The sequence below is a fragment of the Hemitrygon akajei genome, chromosome 31, assembly GCF_048418815.1.
Source record: "Hemitrygon akajei chromosome 31, sHemAka1.3, whole genome shotgun sequence".
Taxonomy (NCBI): domain Eukaryota; kingdom Metazoa; phylum Chordata; class Chondrichthyes; order Myliobatiformes; family Dasyatidae; genus Hemitrygon; species Hemitrygon akajei.
In genome coordinates this window covers 24,176,721-24,194,060 of record NC_133154.1, presented here as the reverse complement: position 1 = coordinate 24,194,060, position 17,340 = coordinate 24,176,721, and the positions used below count along the sequence as shown (strand labels likewise).

General features: G+C 47.5%; 1 protein-coding gene across 1 annotated transcript in view; it reads right to left on the bottom strand.

The window, feature by feature from the left end:
• The window catches only part of LOC140719006 (putative uncharacterized protein C19orf81), a 66,239-nt gene extending 49,163 nt beyond the window's left edge, over positions 1 to 17,076 (bottom strand). The window contains exons 1-2 of the mRNA XM_073033315.1: positions 16,983 to 17,076; positions 16,672 to 16,719 (exon numbers count right to left, since the gene is read on the bottom strand). Of these exons, the coding sequence (XP_072889416.1) occupies positions 16,672 to 16,719; positions 16,983 to 17,076 (142 nt within the window). The remainder of the gene's footprint in view (positions 1 to 16,671; positions 16,720 to 16,982) is intronic.
• Between the last annotated feature and the right edge of the window lie 264 nt (positions 17,077 to 17,340).

Below are 17,340 nucleotides of genomic sequence, written 5' to 3'. Positions count from 1 at the left end.
TTCACTGTCTATAACACCACCACCTGCAGACTTACTAACCTAGCCTTACACATTCTCATCCAAGCCATTGATGTCAACGACAAACAGCAATGGGTCCAACACCAGCTCCTGAGATACATCACTAGTCATCGGAATCAGAATCAGGTTTGTTGTCACTGACACAATTCACTCTTTTGTGACCGCAGTACAGAGCAGTACATAAAATATACTACATATTACAAAAATAAATAATAGTTTGTGCAAAAAGAGAGCAGAATAGTGAGTTAGTGTTCATCAGCTGCTCAGAAACCTGATGGCAGAAGGTGGAAAGCTATTCTTAAATCAGTGAGTGTGGGTGTGCAGGCTCCTGGACTTCCTTCCTGTTGGTTGTGACGAGAAGAGGGCATGTCCTGGGTAGTGAAGTCCTTAACGAGGGAAGCCTTTTGAAGGTGTCCTCGATGTGGGGAGGCGAGCGCCCGTGATGGAGCTGTGGCTGAGTTGACTGTCTTCTGCAGTCTTGCCCAATACGAAGCCAGACGGTGATGCAATCGGTTAGAATGGCCTCCCCGGTACATCTGCAGAGATTTGCCAGAGTCTTTAGTGGCGTAGCAAAACTCTCCAGTCCAAGAAGCAGCCATTAAGTAAGTTGCGTATGCAATTTGTTACCACTCCCATGTGATCCACAGCAGCCTATCATGTGGGACCTTACCGAAGGCCTTATTGAAGTCCATGTAGACCATGTCGACTGTCCTGTCATCATCAACCTTCTTGGTTATTTCTTCAAAAAACAATCAAATTCATAATAACCGGGCAGCATAGTAGCGTAGCGGTTAGTATAACACTTAACAGTGCCAACGATTAGAGTTCGATTCCCGCTACTGCCTGTAAGGAGGTTGTATGCTCTCCACATGTAAGTTTCCTCCAGCTGTTTCAGTCTCCTGCCACATTCCAAAGATGTTAGTACAGTTGGTCAGTAAGTTGCGGGTATGCTATGTTGGCATCTGAAGCATGGCGGCATTGGCGGGCACCCCCCAGCACATCCCCGGACTGTGTTGGCCGTTGGCGCTAGTGAGATATTTCACTCTGAGTTTCAATGTACAAATAGAGCTGATCTTTAATCTTTCCCACGCACAAAACCATGCTGCCTATCCCTAATGAACCCTCATCTTTCTAAGTGCAGAGTTCTCCTTCAGAATTAATGCAAGGATACCTGGTCCCTTTTGGGCTCTCCTCAGTGCTTTGGTCGCTCTACTGGGGAGACTCCACCCCGTCACTACTGTCAGACTAAATCTTTGTGCCTGAGTCACCGGATTGGGGCTCGCACTACAATACTCCAGATTCCAGTCAAAATCACCGACCCATGCTCCACTGAGCTCTCTAACTGTAAGAATACTATTTTTGGAAGCAATTCCCCTTTAACTGTTATTAAAATATGTGTAATGGATTTAATTTCAGATTTTAGTGGGGAAAGTTGAGTAAGTGTTCAGACAGGCACATTACAGAAGTATTTATTATGGCTGAGATTTTGCCTTTGAACAGTATTAGATTAAACTGCTCACAGGCATGTAATTACTGTCTGAGACTTCTGCTTTAGCTGTCACCTTTTCTTCAGACATTCTCCTGAACTGCTGAATCAATCCAGGAAATAAATCCTCACGAGGAGTTCCCTCTCCCAATCTCACTTTCATGGGGGCAGCAGTCCCACAGGCCATCTCCTCCACTCTCGACACCTCAACCAGTAGGGTACAGATTTGCAGCCAATCCTTCTCCCCAAGACTTCAGCCAGTAGGGTACAGATTTGCAGCCAATCCTTCTCCCCAAGACTTCAACCAGTAGGGTACAGATTTGCAGTATTTCACTGTGGAAGACACTAGCATACAGTTACTATTACAAAGGAGAAGGCGCTCAAAAAGCTGAATGATGTAAAGGTACGTGAGTCACCCTGACCAGATGAACTGCACCCTAGGGTTCTGAAAGAGGTAGTGGTAGAGATTGTGGAGGTTTTAGTAATGATCTTTCAAAGAATCATTGGACTCTGGCATGGTGCCAGAGGACTGCAAAACTGCAAATGTCACTCCACTCTTTACGAAAGGAGGAAGGCAGCAGGAAGGAAACTACAGACCGGTTAGCCTGACCTCAGTGGTTGGGAAGATGTTGGAGTCAATGTTAAGGATGAGGTTATGGAGTACTTGGTGACACAGGACAAGATAGGACAAAGTCAGCATGGTTTCCTTAAGGGAAAACCCTGCCTGACGAACCTGCTGGAATTCTTTGAGGAGATTACACGTAGGATAATTAAAGGAGATGCAGTGGATGTTGTATATTTGGACTTTCAGAAGGCCTTTGACAAGGTGCCACACATGAGGCTGCTTACCAAGTTAAGAGCCCATGGCATTACTGGAATGTTACTGGTGTGGTTAGAGCATTGGCTGATAGGCAGGAGGCAGCGAGTGGGAATAAAAGGATCCTTTTCTGGTTGACTGCTAGTGATTAGTGGTGTTCCGCAGGAGTCGGTGCTGGGACCGCTTCTTTTTATGGCTGATATCAATGATTTAGATGATGGAATAGAGGCTTTGTTGCCAAGTTTGCAGATGATACGGAGATTGGTGGAGAGGTAGGTAGTGTTGAGGAAACAGGAAGGCTGCAGAAGGAGTTAGACAGATTAGGAGAATGGGCAGGAAAGTGGCAAATGAAATACCACGTTGGAAAATGCTTGGTCATGCACTAGGTAGTGGAAATAAATGTGCAGTCTATTTTCTAAACGGGGAGAAAATCCAAAAATCTGAGATGCAGAGGGACTTGGAAGTCCTCTTGCAGAATCCCATAAAGGTTAACTTGCAGATTGAGTTGGTGGCGAGGAAGGCAAATGCAATGTTAGCATTCATTTCAAGAGGTCTAGAATACAAGAGCAGGGATGTGATGCTGAGGCTTTATAAGGCACTGGTGAGGCCTCACCTCGAGTACTGTGAACAGTTTTGGGCTCCTCATCTAAGAAAAGGTGTGCTGGGCACTGGTGAGTGTTCAGAGGAGGTTCACGAGGATAATTCCAGGAATGAAAGGGTTATCATATGAGGAACGTTTGATGTCTTTGGATCTGTACTCGCTGGAATTCAGAAGGATAATGGGGATTTCATTGAAATCTAGACAAAGTAGATGTAGAAAGGAAATTTCCCATGGTGGGGGAGTCTAGGACAAGAGGGCACTGTCTCAGGATAGAGGGGCGTCCACTTAAAACAGGGATGAGGAGAAATTTCTTTAGCCAGAGGGTGGTGAATTTGTGGAATCTATTACCGCAGGCAGCTGTGGAGGCCAGGTCATTTGGTGTATTTAAGGCAGAGTTTGATTGGCTCTTGATTGGACACTGCATCAAAGGTTATGGGGAGAAGGCTGGGGAGTGAGAGAAAAGAATCAGCCATGATTGAATGGTGGAGTAGACTCAATGGGCCAAATGGCCTAATTGTGCGCCCGTGTCTTATGGTTTTATGGTCAATCCTTCTCCGCAAGACTTCAGCCAATAGGGTACAGATTTACAGTCAATCCTTCTCCCCAAGACTTCAACCAATAGGGTACAGTTTCACAACCAATCCCTTCCCTCCAAGATTTCAACCAATAGGACGCAGTTCAACAGCCAATCCTGCTCCCTTTGACTTCAACCAATAGGGTACAGTTTCACAGCCAATCCTGCTCCCAACCACCTCAATGGAGTTTGAAGATACAAGATACCTGTCTGCACCATACTCAAGCCTGTATGGAGGACAGGGCAGTACAGAATGTGGAGCAAACCTGTGCAGCAGGCTCCCCCCTCTCCACTCAGCTGACGAAGCCAAAGGAACGGCAGAGACCGACACATTTTGGCACCAGCGGCGTTGCAGGAGTTGCCAGTCAGCGTTGAACTCAACGTAGGACTGCCTTAGGGACTCCAGCTTCAGATTTTTCCTCAGGGTTTGCTCCCAGAGCCTTGCTCATGAGTGGGTACAGCTGCAAGGCAGCGGAGGTCTGAGATTAGAGTTTTCCTTCTCCTAGACGAGCTACCAACCACAGCTGGTGAGCCCCATCTGCCCAGAGTGGCTTGTCTTGATGCGTCAGTGACCCACCTTTGCCCCTTCTCCTGTCAGTAGAAACAGTTCACCTGGGCTTGTTAGCTAAGCCACACGTGAAGGCCAGGAGTGGGGCTTGGTTGTCAGAAGCTATTTGAGATGCATGACAAACCTTGAGGAACCAGGATAGCACATGGCGTTTTGGAAATTGGAGTTTCTTTACGAGTCATTTGTGGTTAAAATTTGCGGAAAGAATGATAAAGTACAGATAATAAATTTCTACATCCTTTGTGAAAGGCTAACAGCTGATAAATTGAAAAGTGTAGGTGGAAATGGGAAAAATAAGGTCGTATGGTGTGGGGATTTCAATCCTCATAATACTATGTGGAGTTGCAGTGACACAAATGTAGATAGGATGGTGGTGGAAGACTTTCTGGAAGGAAAGTGCCCAGTGTGCTTGAATGATGGTTGGAGTACAAGGATAAATCTATTTAATAACACTGCTATAGAGCTTCATGCTGGTACCTGACGATATAGCAAGTGGGAAGTGTATAAAGATTCAACAGTGGGGAGTGAACATTTTGCCATTATCTGTACAATGGCAATAGATATATATCAGAGGAAAGGTTCTCATAGTCCCAGGTGGAATTTTAAAAAGGCAAATTGGGATGTATTTGATGATTTATCTGAAAGTGGATTTCCTGATCATTTGGTTTTGGAGGATACCAAGTTGAGCAATCATACCTTGTGCTCTGTTCTCAGCTCAATAGCTAAGGAATCAGTTCCCAGATCATTGGGAGATACTAAGAGGAGAGATGTTCCCTGGTGGATGGATGGATGTAAGAGAGCTGTGAAGGTGCAGAATAAAGCTCTTAGGAAAGTTGGGTAGTGTTACTCCTATTTGTCTTTCATCCAGTATCAAACCGTAGTAAGAAGGTAGTGAGAAGGGGCAAAGGAAATGTATTGGAGAATGTACTGTGATAGCATTGGGAAAGAGATCCAGGTGGGGGGGAAGAGATAGAAAACTTGATGCATTACTGGTTTTGTGTGGTGAGGAGAAGGTTGCAGTTACTGACTCTGAAAAACCAGATTTATTAGTAAAAAGCATATGTTAGTCTACATAGTTCAGCCACTTTAAGTAAGAGGATTCTTATGAAGAAAGGGTTTTGGCAAACAATCCATAGCTTGCAGAAAAAAAGGATGCTCCGGCTCCTGCTTGGGCGTGAATTTACACCATCTGAACTTAAAAGGGCTATTAATGGTGCTGGTCAGACATCACCTGGGAAAGATGATATTTGTAATAGTATGCTTATATGGTTATCAGATGCAAAAATTACATTGGTTTTGGAATTTCTTATTACAATATGGATTGAAAGGCGCCCTCCTTTCTGGAAATTAGTGGTTGAGATCCTTATGTTGAAACCTGGTGGGGATCATTCAGATCCTTCCAGTTGTAGACTCATTTCACTAACTTCACATGCATGTGAGAGAATGGTTCCAGCCATGCTTTCTTATTTTGTGGAAAGTTAGCTGTATACTGATTTGTGTTAAGGGAAAATGACCATGGACATGGTGTTAAGGTTGGAATCTGATATTCGTAAGGCTCAGGTTAATAAAGAATTAGTTGTGGCAGTTTTGTTTTGACGTAGAGAAAGCTTGTGATAAGTTATGGATACAAGGTCCCAGCACAGAGTGACTCTGTAGGCAAAGACTTCAGCCCCTCGAGTCGTCCAGAATTCCTTCGAAAGCCTTCAGAGCCGGACCTGTGTGGACTTGACACTGGATTAAACCTGTAGCTTTGGACGCGCCTGTGTAAGCCGCAGTCGCCCCAATCCCGGCAAATGTTGCTCCTGACTGGAGGACTGGGTGGGAGAGCAGGGGTGGGGATGGAGGGTGAGTCGGGAACCAGCCTGGAAAGGGTTAACATGCCTCCTTCACCGGAGCCGAGCCACGGCCCAGTTTTTAAATGAACACCACAATAAAGCAAAGGGCCAGAAGGTAAGTCACAGTAAGGTGCTGACATCAGAATACATCTTAAAAGTAATAACACTTTCAAATTCATTAAATTCATCCATTTTTAATGCCACCAACTATTTAGTAATTCCAACCCACAGGGTTTATAAAAGTTCCAGCACTTCTTCAGATACCTCTGCTCAGTGTCCTTAATTCTCCTCCCCATCCCAAATCCACACTCACATCCTTCTGTCTCCCCGACCCCACACACCCGTCCCCCATCACCCCCGACTCCACGCACCCGTCCCCCTTCCCCCCGACCCCACGCACCCGTCCCCCTTCCCCGCTACTCCACGCACCCGTCCCCCATCACCCCCAACTCCACGCACCTGTCCCCCTTCTCCCCGACTCCACGCACCCGTCCCCCTTCTCCCCCGACCCTACGCACCCGTCCCCCATCTCCCCCAACTCCACACACCCGTCCCCCTTCTCCCCCGACCCCACGCACCCGTCCCCATCTCCCCCAACTCCACACACCCGTCCCCCTTCCCCCGACCCCACACACCCGTCCCCCCTCCCCAATCCCACACACCCATCCCCCTTCCCCCCGACCCCACACACCCATCCCCCTTCCCCCCACCCCACACACCCGTCCCCCATCTCCCCAATCCCACACACCCATCCCCCTTCCCCCCAACCCCACACACCCATCCCCCTTCCCCCCGACCCCACACACCAGTCTCCCTGTCCTCACACGCCTGCCTTCCCGTATTCCTGAACCTTCCTCTGCTTTCCGCAGGGATCGCTTCCTGTGCGATTCCCTTGTCCATTCGTCCCTCCACACTAATCACTCAATCACTCTCCCGGTACTTAACTCTGCAAGTGGCCAAAGTGCCCATCGACCTCCCTTCAGGGCCCCTAACAATCCTTCCAGGTGAGGCAACACCTCACCTGTGAATCTATTGTGTCCAGTGCTCCTGATGTGGCCTCCTCTACACCGGTGAGACACATTGTAAACCGGGGGACCGCTTCGTCGAGCACCTCTGCTCCAACTGCCAAAAACAGAACTTCCTGGTGGCCAGACATTTTAATTCTGATTCCCATTTCCATTCCAACGGGTCAGTCCATTACCTCCTCTTGTGCCACAACAAGGTGGAGGAGCAACACCTTATATTCCGTCTGGGTAGCTACCAACCTGATGGCATGAACATCAATATCTCCTTCCGGTTAAAAAAAAATACCCTTCCCCTCATGTCTTCTTCTATTCCTCACTCAGGCCTATCACCTCCTTTGGGGTCCCCTCCTCTATCCCTTTCTCCTAAGGTCCACTCTCCTCTCCTATCAGATTCCTTCTTCTCCAGCCCTTTCTCCTAAGGTCCACTCTCCTCTCCTATCAGATTCCTTCTTCTCCAGTCCTTTACAATTCCCATTCACCTATCACCTTCTAGCTCGTCCTACTCTCCCCCCACCACTTTTTTATTCTGACGTATTCCGCTTTCCTTCCCATTTCTGATGAAGGGTCTTGGTTTACAATGTTGATTGTGTTCTTTTCCATGGATGCTTCCTGCTCAGCTCCTCCAGCATTTTGCGTGTGTTTCTCTGGATCTCCCTCCTGTTTTCTGTCTCTCGCCATGCCCCTTCGCCGTTCTTCTCCTTTGCTCTTGGAGTGCTCAATAAAATGATCATAAGCACCATTTTATGCCTCATTCCGGACTCCCAAAGAACCTTCAGGTCACAAGGGCATCGGGATCCAACAGTGCAATCTCCGCACAGACAGCAGCTGAGGTCAGACTCGAACCTGGGTCGCTGGAGCTGTGAGGGGATGTGTGTACGTTCTCCTCCATGACCCCGCAGGTTTCCTCCAAGTGCTCTGGTTTCCTCCCACAGTCCAAAGACTCACTAGTCTTTGTGACTGTACTTCCTTAGAAGGTTGGCGTCATTCAATGTCTGTAGTGAGATGCTGAAGATGTTCTATAGGTCAGTTGTGGAGAGCGCCCTCTTCTTTGTGGTGGCATGTTGGGGAGGCAGCATTAAGAAGAGGGACGCCTCCATGTCTTAATAAGCTGGTAAGGAAGGCGGGCTCTGTCGTGGGCAAAGTACTGGAGAGTTTAACATCGGTAGCTGAGCGAAGGGTGCTGAGTAGGCTACGGTCAATTATGGAAAACTCTGAATATCCTCTACATAGCACCATCCAGAGACAGAGAAGCAGTTTCAGCGACAGGTTACTATTGATGCAATGCTCCTCAGACAGGATGAAGAGGTCAATACTCCCCAATGCCATTAGGCTTTACAATTCTACCGCCAGGACTTAAGAACTTTTTAAAAGCTATTATTAATGCTTTTTGAGATAGTGATTTAGATGCATATCATATTTTCTTACTGAGTTAAGTATTGTATGTAATTAGTTTTGCTACAACAAGTGTATGGGACATTGGAAAAAAGTTGAATTTCCCCATGGGGATGAATAAAGTATCTATCTATCTATCTATCTAGTCGGTAGGTCGATTGGCCACGGTGTATTTGAGCAGAGTGGGCTTGTTAGGCTAGTAGGATTTGTTACCATGCTGTATATCTAAATAAAATAAATTAATTAATTTGATTAAATTAAAACAACGAGCAGCCCTTGACTGAGACGGAACTGAGATTTCCTTTGCCACTTCTTTGCGCAGAGTGACCTTCACAAAACTTGTATTGAAGGGATGGTCTGTTTCTTTGGGTAAACATGTGGCTGAGGGCGAGTGGATGAAGTCGGGATTAAGTAACGGCTTCACAGCAGGACCCCCGCGGGGCTGAAGGGAAACAGCCGGCCCATGCCATTGCAGCTTGCTGTGATTGACATCGGCAGCTGGGGGGGCAGTGCCACCTCATTCACCAGTTAAACACCGAGGTCTGTTCCATCTGGGTAGCCTTGGACCCGATGGCATGAATATCGATTTCTCCTTCCAGGAGAAAGAAATTTCCTTCCCCCTCCCTTCTTCTATTCTCCATTCTGGCCGCACAAGTTCTGCCACTGCTAGGGTCTAAACATCCCCTCCCTCTCTCCTTCCCTTTCTCCTTCCTCCCTTCCTCACCCCTCTCTCTTTCCCCTTCCCCTCTCCCTCCCATTCCCTCTCTTCTTCTCCCTCCCCTCTCTCTCCCTTCCATCTTCTCCGTCTCTCTATCCCTTTCCACTTCTCCCTTTCCCTCCCTCTCCCTTTCTCTCTCTCCCCCAGCCTTTTCTCCCTCTTCATCTCTCCCTTTCCTCCCTCACCCCCACTTTCTCTCTTTCCCTCTCTCTTCTCTGCATCACTTTTCCCTCTCCCTCTGTAGCGTTTTTACTCTTTTCTATATTACTTCTCCCTCTAGCCTCACCACTAATTTCACTCTCACTGCCCCTATAACTCTCCCTCGTCCCTTGCTTTTCCACCTCTTCTGTCTTGCCCCTATCTAACAATAAAAGGCTTGCATTCATATGGCACCATGTGTCAGCTAGACATTTCACAGCCAATTGTATATTTTTGATGGCATGGATGAGTCGGGCCGAAGGGCCTGCTTCCATGCTGTATAGCTCTGTGACTCTATGTCTGAGTAGTTGTTGCAAGTGTGGGAAAAGCAGTAGTGTTAATGCTCACCCAAGCTTCCACCAACAGCATTCATGATGCTTTAGACGTTGTTTGGGTGATAAGTATTGGCCAGGCAGATCTTACACCAACCATCTGAAGACCTTGCACGCACAGTATGTCCACCTGAGAGGGACAGATGAAGCTTGATTTAAGGACACACACAATATCAGGAAGAGGACAGGATGATTTACTGTATCACCTTATCACAAGATACCGAGAATATATCTTCTAGTCTGTAGGTATGTTCTAGGTGTGATCCTCATCACATTCTACAGGGGTTGTATTGAGAGCATCCTGAGCAGCTGCATCACTGCCTGGTTTGGAAATTGCACCATCTCGGATCGCAAGACCCTGCAGCGGATAGTGAGGTCAGCTGAGAAGATCATCGGGGTCTCTCTTCCCGCCATCACGGACATTTACACTACACACTGCATCCGCAAAGCAAACAGCATTATGAAGCACCCCACACACCCCTCATACAATCTCTTCTCCCTCCTGCCGTCTGGGAAAAGGCTCCGAAGCTTTCGGGCTCTCACGGCCAGACTATGTAACAGTTTCTTCCCCCAAGCTATCAGACTCCTCAATACCCGAAGCCTGGACTGACACCTTGCCCTATTGTCCTGTTTATTATTTATTGTAATGCCTGCACTGTTTTTGTGCACTTTATGCAGTCCAGTGTAGGTCTGTAGTCTAGTGTAGCTTTCTGTGTTGTTTTTTTACGTAGTTCAGTCTAGTTTTTGTACTGTGTCATGTAACACCATGGTCCTGAAAAACGTTGTCTCATTTTTACTGTGTACTGTACCAGCAGTTATGGTCGAAATGACAATAAAAATGACTTGACTTGATTGTGTGCAGTTCTGATCACTAACTTAGAGGAAAGATATCAATAAGATTGAAAGTGTGCAGAGAAAATTCTCAAGAATGTTGCTGTGACTTGAGGACCTGAGTTATAGGGAAAGGTTGAATAGGTTAGGAATTTATTCCCTGGAGCGTAGGAGATTGAGGGGAGATTTGATAGAGGTGTGGAAAATTCAGAGGGGTATAAATGGGGTAAATGCAAGCAGGCTTTTTCCGCTGAAGTTGGGTGAGACTAGAATTACGGATCATGGTTTAAGGGTGAAAGGTGAAATACTTGAGGGGATCATGAGGGGGAACTTCTTCACTCAGAGGGTGGTGAGAGTGTGGAACGAGCTGGCAGTGGAAGTAGTGAAGGTGGGTTCGACTGCAACATTTAAGAGAAGTTTGGAGCACGTGGATGGGAGGGATAGGGGGGAACTATGGTCCAGGTGCAGGTTGGTGGTACAGGCAGAATAATCGTTCGGTGTGTGGACTAGAAATGCTTGTTTCAGTGCTGCAGGGCTAAGTGACGCTAACTCTTGCAGGCCTGTAGGACAGCCATTGCCTTGCCCTCTGTGTCCACGACCGCCACCATTTCCAGCTGGTGTGAAGGAGAAATTGGGACAGAGATGGCGTATGAACAAGGGACAAAGCTAAGAGTCCTTGAAGCAGTCGTCATGGCAACACAAGTGGTTCAGTACAAGTCGCCTTTGTTAAGTGGGTACCTGTGGGGCCACTCCTCCCTCTCCCCCTCTCATTAAAAGTCCTCCTGCCTCCCCACTACTGCCTCTCTCACTAAAACCACCCCCACAACACCCTGTGTTGTGTGTGTGTTTATCAGTGTATCTGAGTGTGTGTGTGTGTATCAGTGTATCTGAGTGTGTGTGTGTGTATCAGTGTATCTGAGTGTGTGTGTGTGTGTGTGTGTGTGTGTGTTTATCAGTGTATCTGAGTGTGTGTGTGTGTATCAGAGTGTGTGTGCATTTGTGTGTGTGTGTGCGCACCATGTGAAATATTGAGCATTCCCAGGATTAAAAACAGGAAGTGCTTGCAACACTCAGCAGGTCAGGCAGCGTCTGCGGAGAGGGGACCAGAGCTGGGCGCCACGATAGCATAGCAGATAGTGTGACACTGTTACAGCCCAGAGTTCACAGTTCAATTCCAGCACTGTCATCCTTCCCGTGGAAAGCATGGGTTTTCCCCGGGACGTCCGGTTTCTTCCAAAGACGTACCGGGTAGGTTAAATCATCACTGTAAAAATTGTGTCCAGATGAGGTTGGGGTCAATTAGAGTTGCTGGAATGGCGTGGCTGGAAGGGACTACTCTGACTGGAAATAAGTAAATCCAGTTAAAGGTGCTTTTTTGGCCTGAGATACTGCTCGTCTCTCCACAGACGCTGATCAGATTAACTTCATTTGTCACACGTACAGCGAAATCTGGCCCGTTGAGCGTCTGTTGCTTCAGTGGTTTAGTTTTCCATTAATGCATCTCGAAGGGATAGCAGTGGTTCAAAAGTTGACTCATCATCTCTCACGGGCAGACAGTAACTGCTGGCCTTGTCTGTACTGCCAAGATCCGGAAAATTGATCAGATAAGAAGTAAGTTAAGTGAACAAAGAGTACAGGACAGATACAGAAATAGAGGCCTTTAGACCTACCATCCCTGTTCTGACCATCAAAAGCATCGACCTTTACATTGAACACACACAAAATGCTGGTAGAACACAGCAGGCCAGGCAGCATCCATAGGGAGAAGCACTGTCGACGTTTTGGGCCGAGACCCTTCGTCAGGACTAACTGAAAGGAAAGATAGTAAGAGATTTGAAAGTAGTGGGGGGGGGGAGGGGAAAATGCGAAATGATAGGAGAAGACACGAGGGGTGGGGTGAAGCTGAGAGCTGGAAAGATGATTGGCGAAAGGGATACAGAGCTGGAGAAGGGAAAGAATCATGGGATGGGAGGCCTAAGGAGAAAGAAAGGGGGAGGGGGGGAGCACCAGAGGGAGACGGAGAACAGGCAGAGTGATGGGCAGAGAGAGAACAAAAAGGGGAGGGAGGAAAAATAAATAAATCAGGGATGGGGTAAGCAGGGGAGGAGGGGCATTAACGGAAGTTAGAGAAGTCAATGTTCATGCCATATACAACAGCCAGTATATAAGGTGTTGTTCCTCCAACCTGAGTGTGGCTTCATCTTGACAGTAGAGGAGGCCATGGATAGACATATCAGAATGGGAATGGGACGTGGAATTAAAATGTGTGGCCACTGGGAGATCCTGCTTTCTCTGGTGGATGGAGCGTAGGTGTTCAGTGAAACGGTCTCTCAGTCTGCGTTGGGTCTCACCAATATGTAAAAGTCCTCGTGTTGACTTTTTCATTAGTTTATATCCTTCCATTGGATAAGGTTGTTATAGCTGGGGGTGGTAATGGGGACAAGCTCAATGGGGTGCATCTCAAATAGACTCAGAGAACCAAGTCCAGCTCCTGGCCTTCACACCTGGTTTAGCTACTAACCCTGGTGGAACCGTTTCTACTGACAGGAGAACCAAAGGACTCACTTTCAAGGACTCTCCATTCCACGCTCTCGACATTTATTGCTTATTTCTTTCTTTTGGTTTGTACTTGCACAGTTTGTTGTCTTGTGCACACTGGTTGAACGCCCAAGTTGGTGTGGTCTTTCATTGATTCTGTTATGGTCTATTGAGTATGTCCACAAGAACATGTATCTCAGGGTGGTACATATGTACCTGGATAATAAATTTGTTTTAAACTGATGGCAACGATTTGCTTCGGGCAGATGGGGCTCATCTAGGAGAAGGAAAACTCTGATCTTACCCCTCCACCGCTTTGCAGCTATACCCACTCATGGGAGGAGTAAACCCCCCCCCCCCCCCCGAGGAAAAGTCGGGTACTGGGGACCCTGTGCTGAATTCAACACTCACTGGCAAAACTCCTGGTGCCAAACTGTTTCGATCTCTGCCGTTACTTTGGATTCGGCAGCTGAGTGGAGAGAGGGGAGCCTGCTTTGGGTGCCGTCTGTGTGGGGTTTGTACGTTCTCCCTGTGACAGCGTGGACTTTCCCTGTGGGTTCTGGTTTAATCCAACATTCCAAACATGTCCCACCACCAGTGCAGGTGGACAGTAAGGTGCAAGATCCAAAATCGGGTAAACTGAAAGATCAAGTATAGGTCTTGCCATTCAAGTGTCTTAATACAGTGCGATAGAAGCGGTCCTTCAGCCTAATAGTACATGCTTCAAGCTCCTGTATAAATATCAATTACTGTAATAGAAAGAAACTTGTTACACATGAATTCCAATAAAGAACAAGGTGTAAAATAAGACCATAAGGCATAGGAGCAGAATTAGGCCATTCAGCCCATCGAGTCTGCTTCACCATTCCATCATGGTTGATTTATTATCCCTTTCAGCCCCATTCTCCCATATGCTAAGAGCATATCCATCTCCACCTTAAGTGCACCTCGTGACTTGGCCTCCACAGTCGACCGTGACAATGAATTCCACAGACTCACCACCCTCTGGCTAAAGAAATTTCTCCTAATCTTTGTTCCAATGAACATCCCTCTATTTTGAGGCAGTACCATTGGGTCCTAGACTCCCCCACCAAAGGAAGCATCCACTCTATCTAGGCCTTTCAACCTTCAGTAAGTCTCAATGAAATCCCCTCCCATTCGTCTAAATTCCAGAGAGTACAGGCCCAGTTCCATCATCCACTACTCATACATTAACCCTTTCATTTCTGTACTCATTCTCCTGAACCTCCTCTGAACCCTCTCCAATGTCAGCACATCCTTTCTTAGAAAAGCAGCCCAAAACTGCTCATGGTTCTCCAAGGGAGGACTAACCGGTTCCTTCTGCAGCCTCAGCATTACATCCTTGCTTTTATACTCTAGTCCTCTTGAAATTGCATTCACCTTCCTCACCACCGATTTATCCTTTAGGGATTCCTGCATGAGGACTCCCAATCTCTTTGCACCTTAGATTTTTTGATTTTTTTCCCCCCTGTTCAGAAAACAGTCTGTGCTTTTATTCTTTCTAGCAGAATGCCTAGCTTCCTGACACTGAATTCCATTTGCTACCTCCTTGCTCATTCTCTAGGTCCCTCTGCAGACTCCCTACTTCCTCAACACTACTGGCCCCTCCACCTATCTTTGTATTATCTGCAAACTTGGCCACAAAGCCATCAATCTGTCATCCAAGTCATTAACCTACAACGTAAAAAGAAGAGGTTCCAACACCACTAACTGTGAAACAGCACGAGAGAAGGAGACCTTTATTCCCACTCTTTGCCTCCTGGCAATCAGCCAATGCTTGATCCACGCTAGTATCTTTCCCATAATAACATGGGCTCGTGTCTTGCTAAGCAGCCTTGTGTGTAGTACATTGTCAAAGGCCTTCTGAAAAATCTAAACCCACAACATACACCAATTCTCCTTTGTCTACCCTGCTTGTTAATTCTTCAAAGAATTCCAACAGATATGTCAGGCAAGATCTTCCCTTAAGGAAACCATGCGGACTTTGGCCTTTTTAAGGCAAACACGAGGAAATCTGCAGATGCTGGAAATTCAGGCAACACACACAAAATGCTGGTGGAACACAGCAGGCCGGGCAGCACCTACAGGGAGAAGCACTGTCGACGTTTCGGGCCGAGACCCTTCGTCAGGACTTTGGCCTATTTTGTCATGTGCCTCCTAGTACCCTGAAACCACATCCTTAACCATTGACTCCAACATCTTCCTAACCACTGAGGTCAGGCTAACTGGCCAGTAATTTCTTTTCTTCAGCCTCCTTTTCTTCTTGAAGAGCGGAGCAACATTGCCAATTTTCCAGTCCTCCGCAACCATCCGAGAATCAATTGATTCTGGAAAGATCATTACTAATGCTCCACAATCTCTTCAGCTACTGAATAATAAATTATATATTTTTTTTAATGAAATACAGAACAAATTAAAACACTACCGATGGTACTACAGTGCTATAAAACTGTGTATTAGTTCCTAATAGTTACAGAGGGAGGAATTCATCCAGTGTATGGTATGTCCAGGGAGGGGTAGCATCTCTGGTGTCTTGTTGTGATGGAAAATAACTGGTTCTTTGAGTCTCAACAGTAGAGGCCTGGACACACACAGTTTTAATAATAAGGAATTTATTATTAAAGGGGAAGTCGGGTCAACACAAGCAACTACAGTACACAGGAAGCGGTGTGGGGACAGGGCACGGTTACACAAACAAAGAACAAGGGAAAAGCACTACAACAGCTATCCCCCTTGACCTTGGATAGCTGCGGCTCCCTTACCAGGACAAACGATAGACCTTCCCAAGCATAAATCAATGCACTTACCTCCAATGTGGTGGTCTGTAAGGGAGGGCTAGCCAAGAGCAAGTCTCACCTTTTAAAGCATGGGGCTGGCCGAGTTAATCCAATTAAGGTGACCAATAATCTAGGTGTGCATTGATTAGTTGGGCGGGACCAAATGTTGATTGGCGTGTGGTGTATCCTCCGACCAGCCAGGTGGCAGTGCATCTGTCACGTGGCCGGTATCTCTGGATACAGGACCTCACTCACTTTTGGCCGAACTCACACTTGGCCCTTACCTGTGGCTCCGAGTAGCTGTCTACACGCCACCACGGCCACACCCTGGTACACTGCTTCGACGGGCGGGTTAAGCCAATTGAGGGTAGCTGGCAGCCCTGTATCCCAGTGAAATAGGGACATGCCTGTCCTCTCATGTGAGGTCAATCCAGCAGACTGGGATCAACAGCCGAGAAGGCGGATCTGCAAAGCTTTGCGGAGAACGAAGAGCACGACAAGGCGCAGAAATCACGGTTATCCCCTGCAACCAAGGAAGACCCCAGTTGCAAATGTCCCGCCTGCAACTGGTCCAGAACACTGCAGCCAGGCCTCTGACAGGTGCCCGGAAGAGGGACCACATTACTTCTACCCTGGCCTCTCTCCACTGGCCACCAGTAAGGTTTAGAATTGATTTTAAGATTCTCCTGTTTGTTTATAAAGCCCTTTATAAAAGGGCTGCCCCCCCCCCCCCTATATCGGAGACCTTCTAACCCCTTATTCCAATCCCTGGCCCCTCAGGTCGATTGACCTGGGGCTCCTGGCTGTCCCGCGATCTAAATTTAAGTTCGGGGGTGACCGCCCCTTCGCCGTTGCAGCCCCTAGACTGTGGAACGGCATTCCCCTCCCTATCAGATCTGCCCCCTCCATCGACTCTTTTAAGTCCAGACTCAAAACTTACCTTTATTCACTAGCGTTTGAATCTTCCTGATGCGGCTGATTGCCTCGGCTCGTGGTGGTGTTTATTTTGTGCCTATAAGCTGGGTGCCTTGTTGTTTACATCCGTGTTTCTTGTATGTGTGATTTCAGCTACCTGCTATGGTTCGCACAGCTCTTTGGTCAACATGGGCTGTTTTTAAATGTGCTTTGTAAATAAATTTGACTTGACTCCTTGTGCCACCAGTCTCGAACTTCCAAGGTTGAGAGAGTGGAACTGTCCCAAAGCTACACTTTAAAATTCTCCTGCCCAGGCCCTCAGATACGACGGACAACCGACACGAAGCTGTGCTCTTCTGTTTGACCGTAAATTAACAACATTAGTGCAGATAATGGACTCGGCCAGGGTCAGAAGCCGGGTCAGCAGCATTTACCGTGCGACGCAGAGTTTGCGGTGACCCGACAAATGCGGCTACGATCTGCGCAGTCATCAAGGAAGCAAGACGGCAATACAGGGACGAGATCCAGACACAACTTCCCACCGACAATACGCGCAGCTTATGACCGGGTCCGCACACCATCGCGGACTTCAGCGCTAAACGCAGAGGTGTTTCCAACATCGCCGCCTCTCTCCCGGACGAGCCAGATCGCTCTTTTTAACGTTCGGATCAATGTCGCCGACACCGAGCCCCCG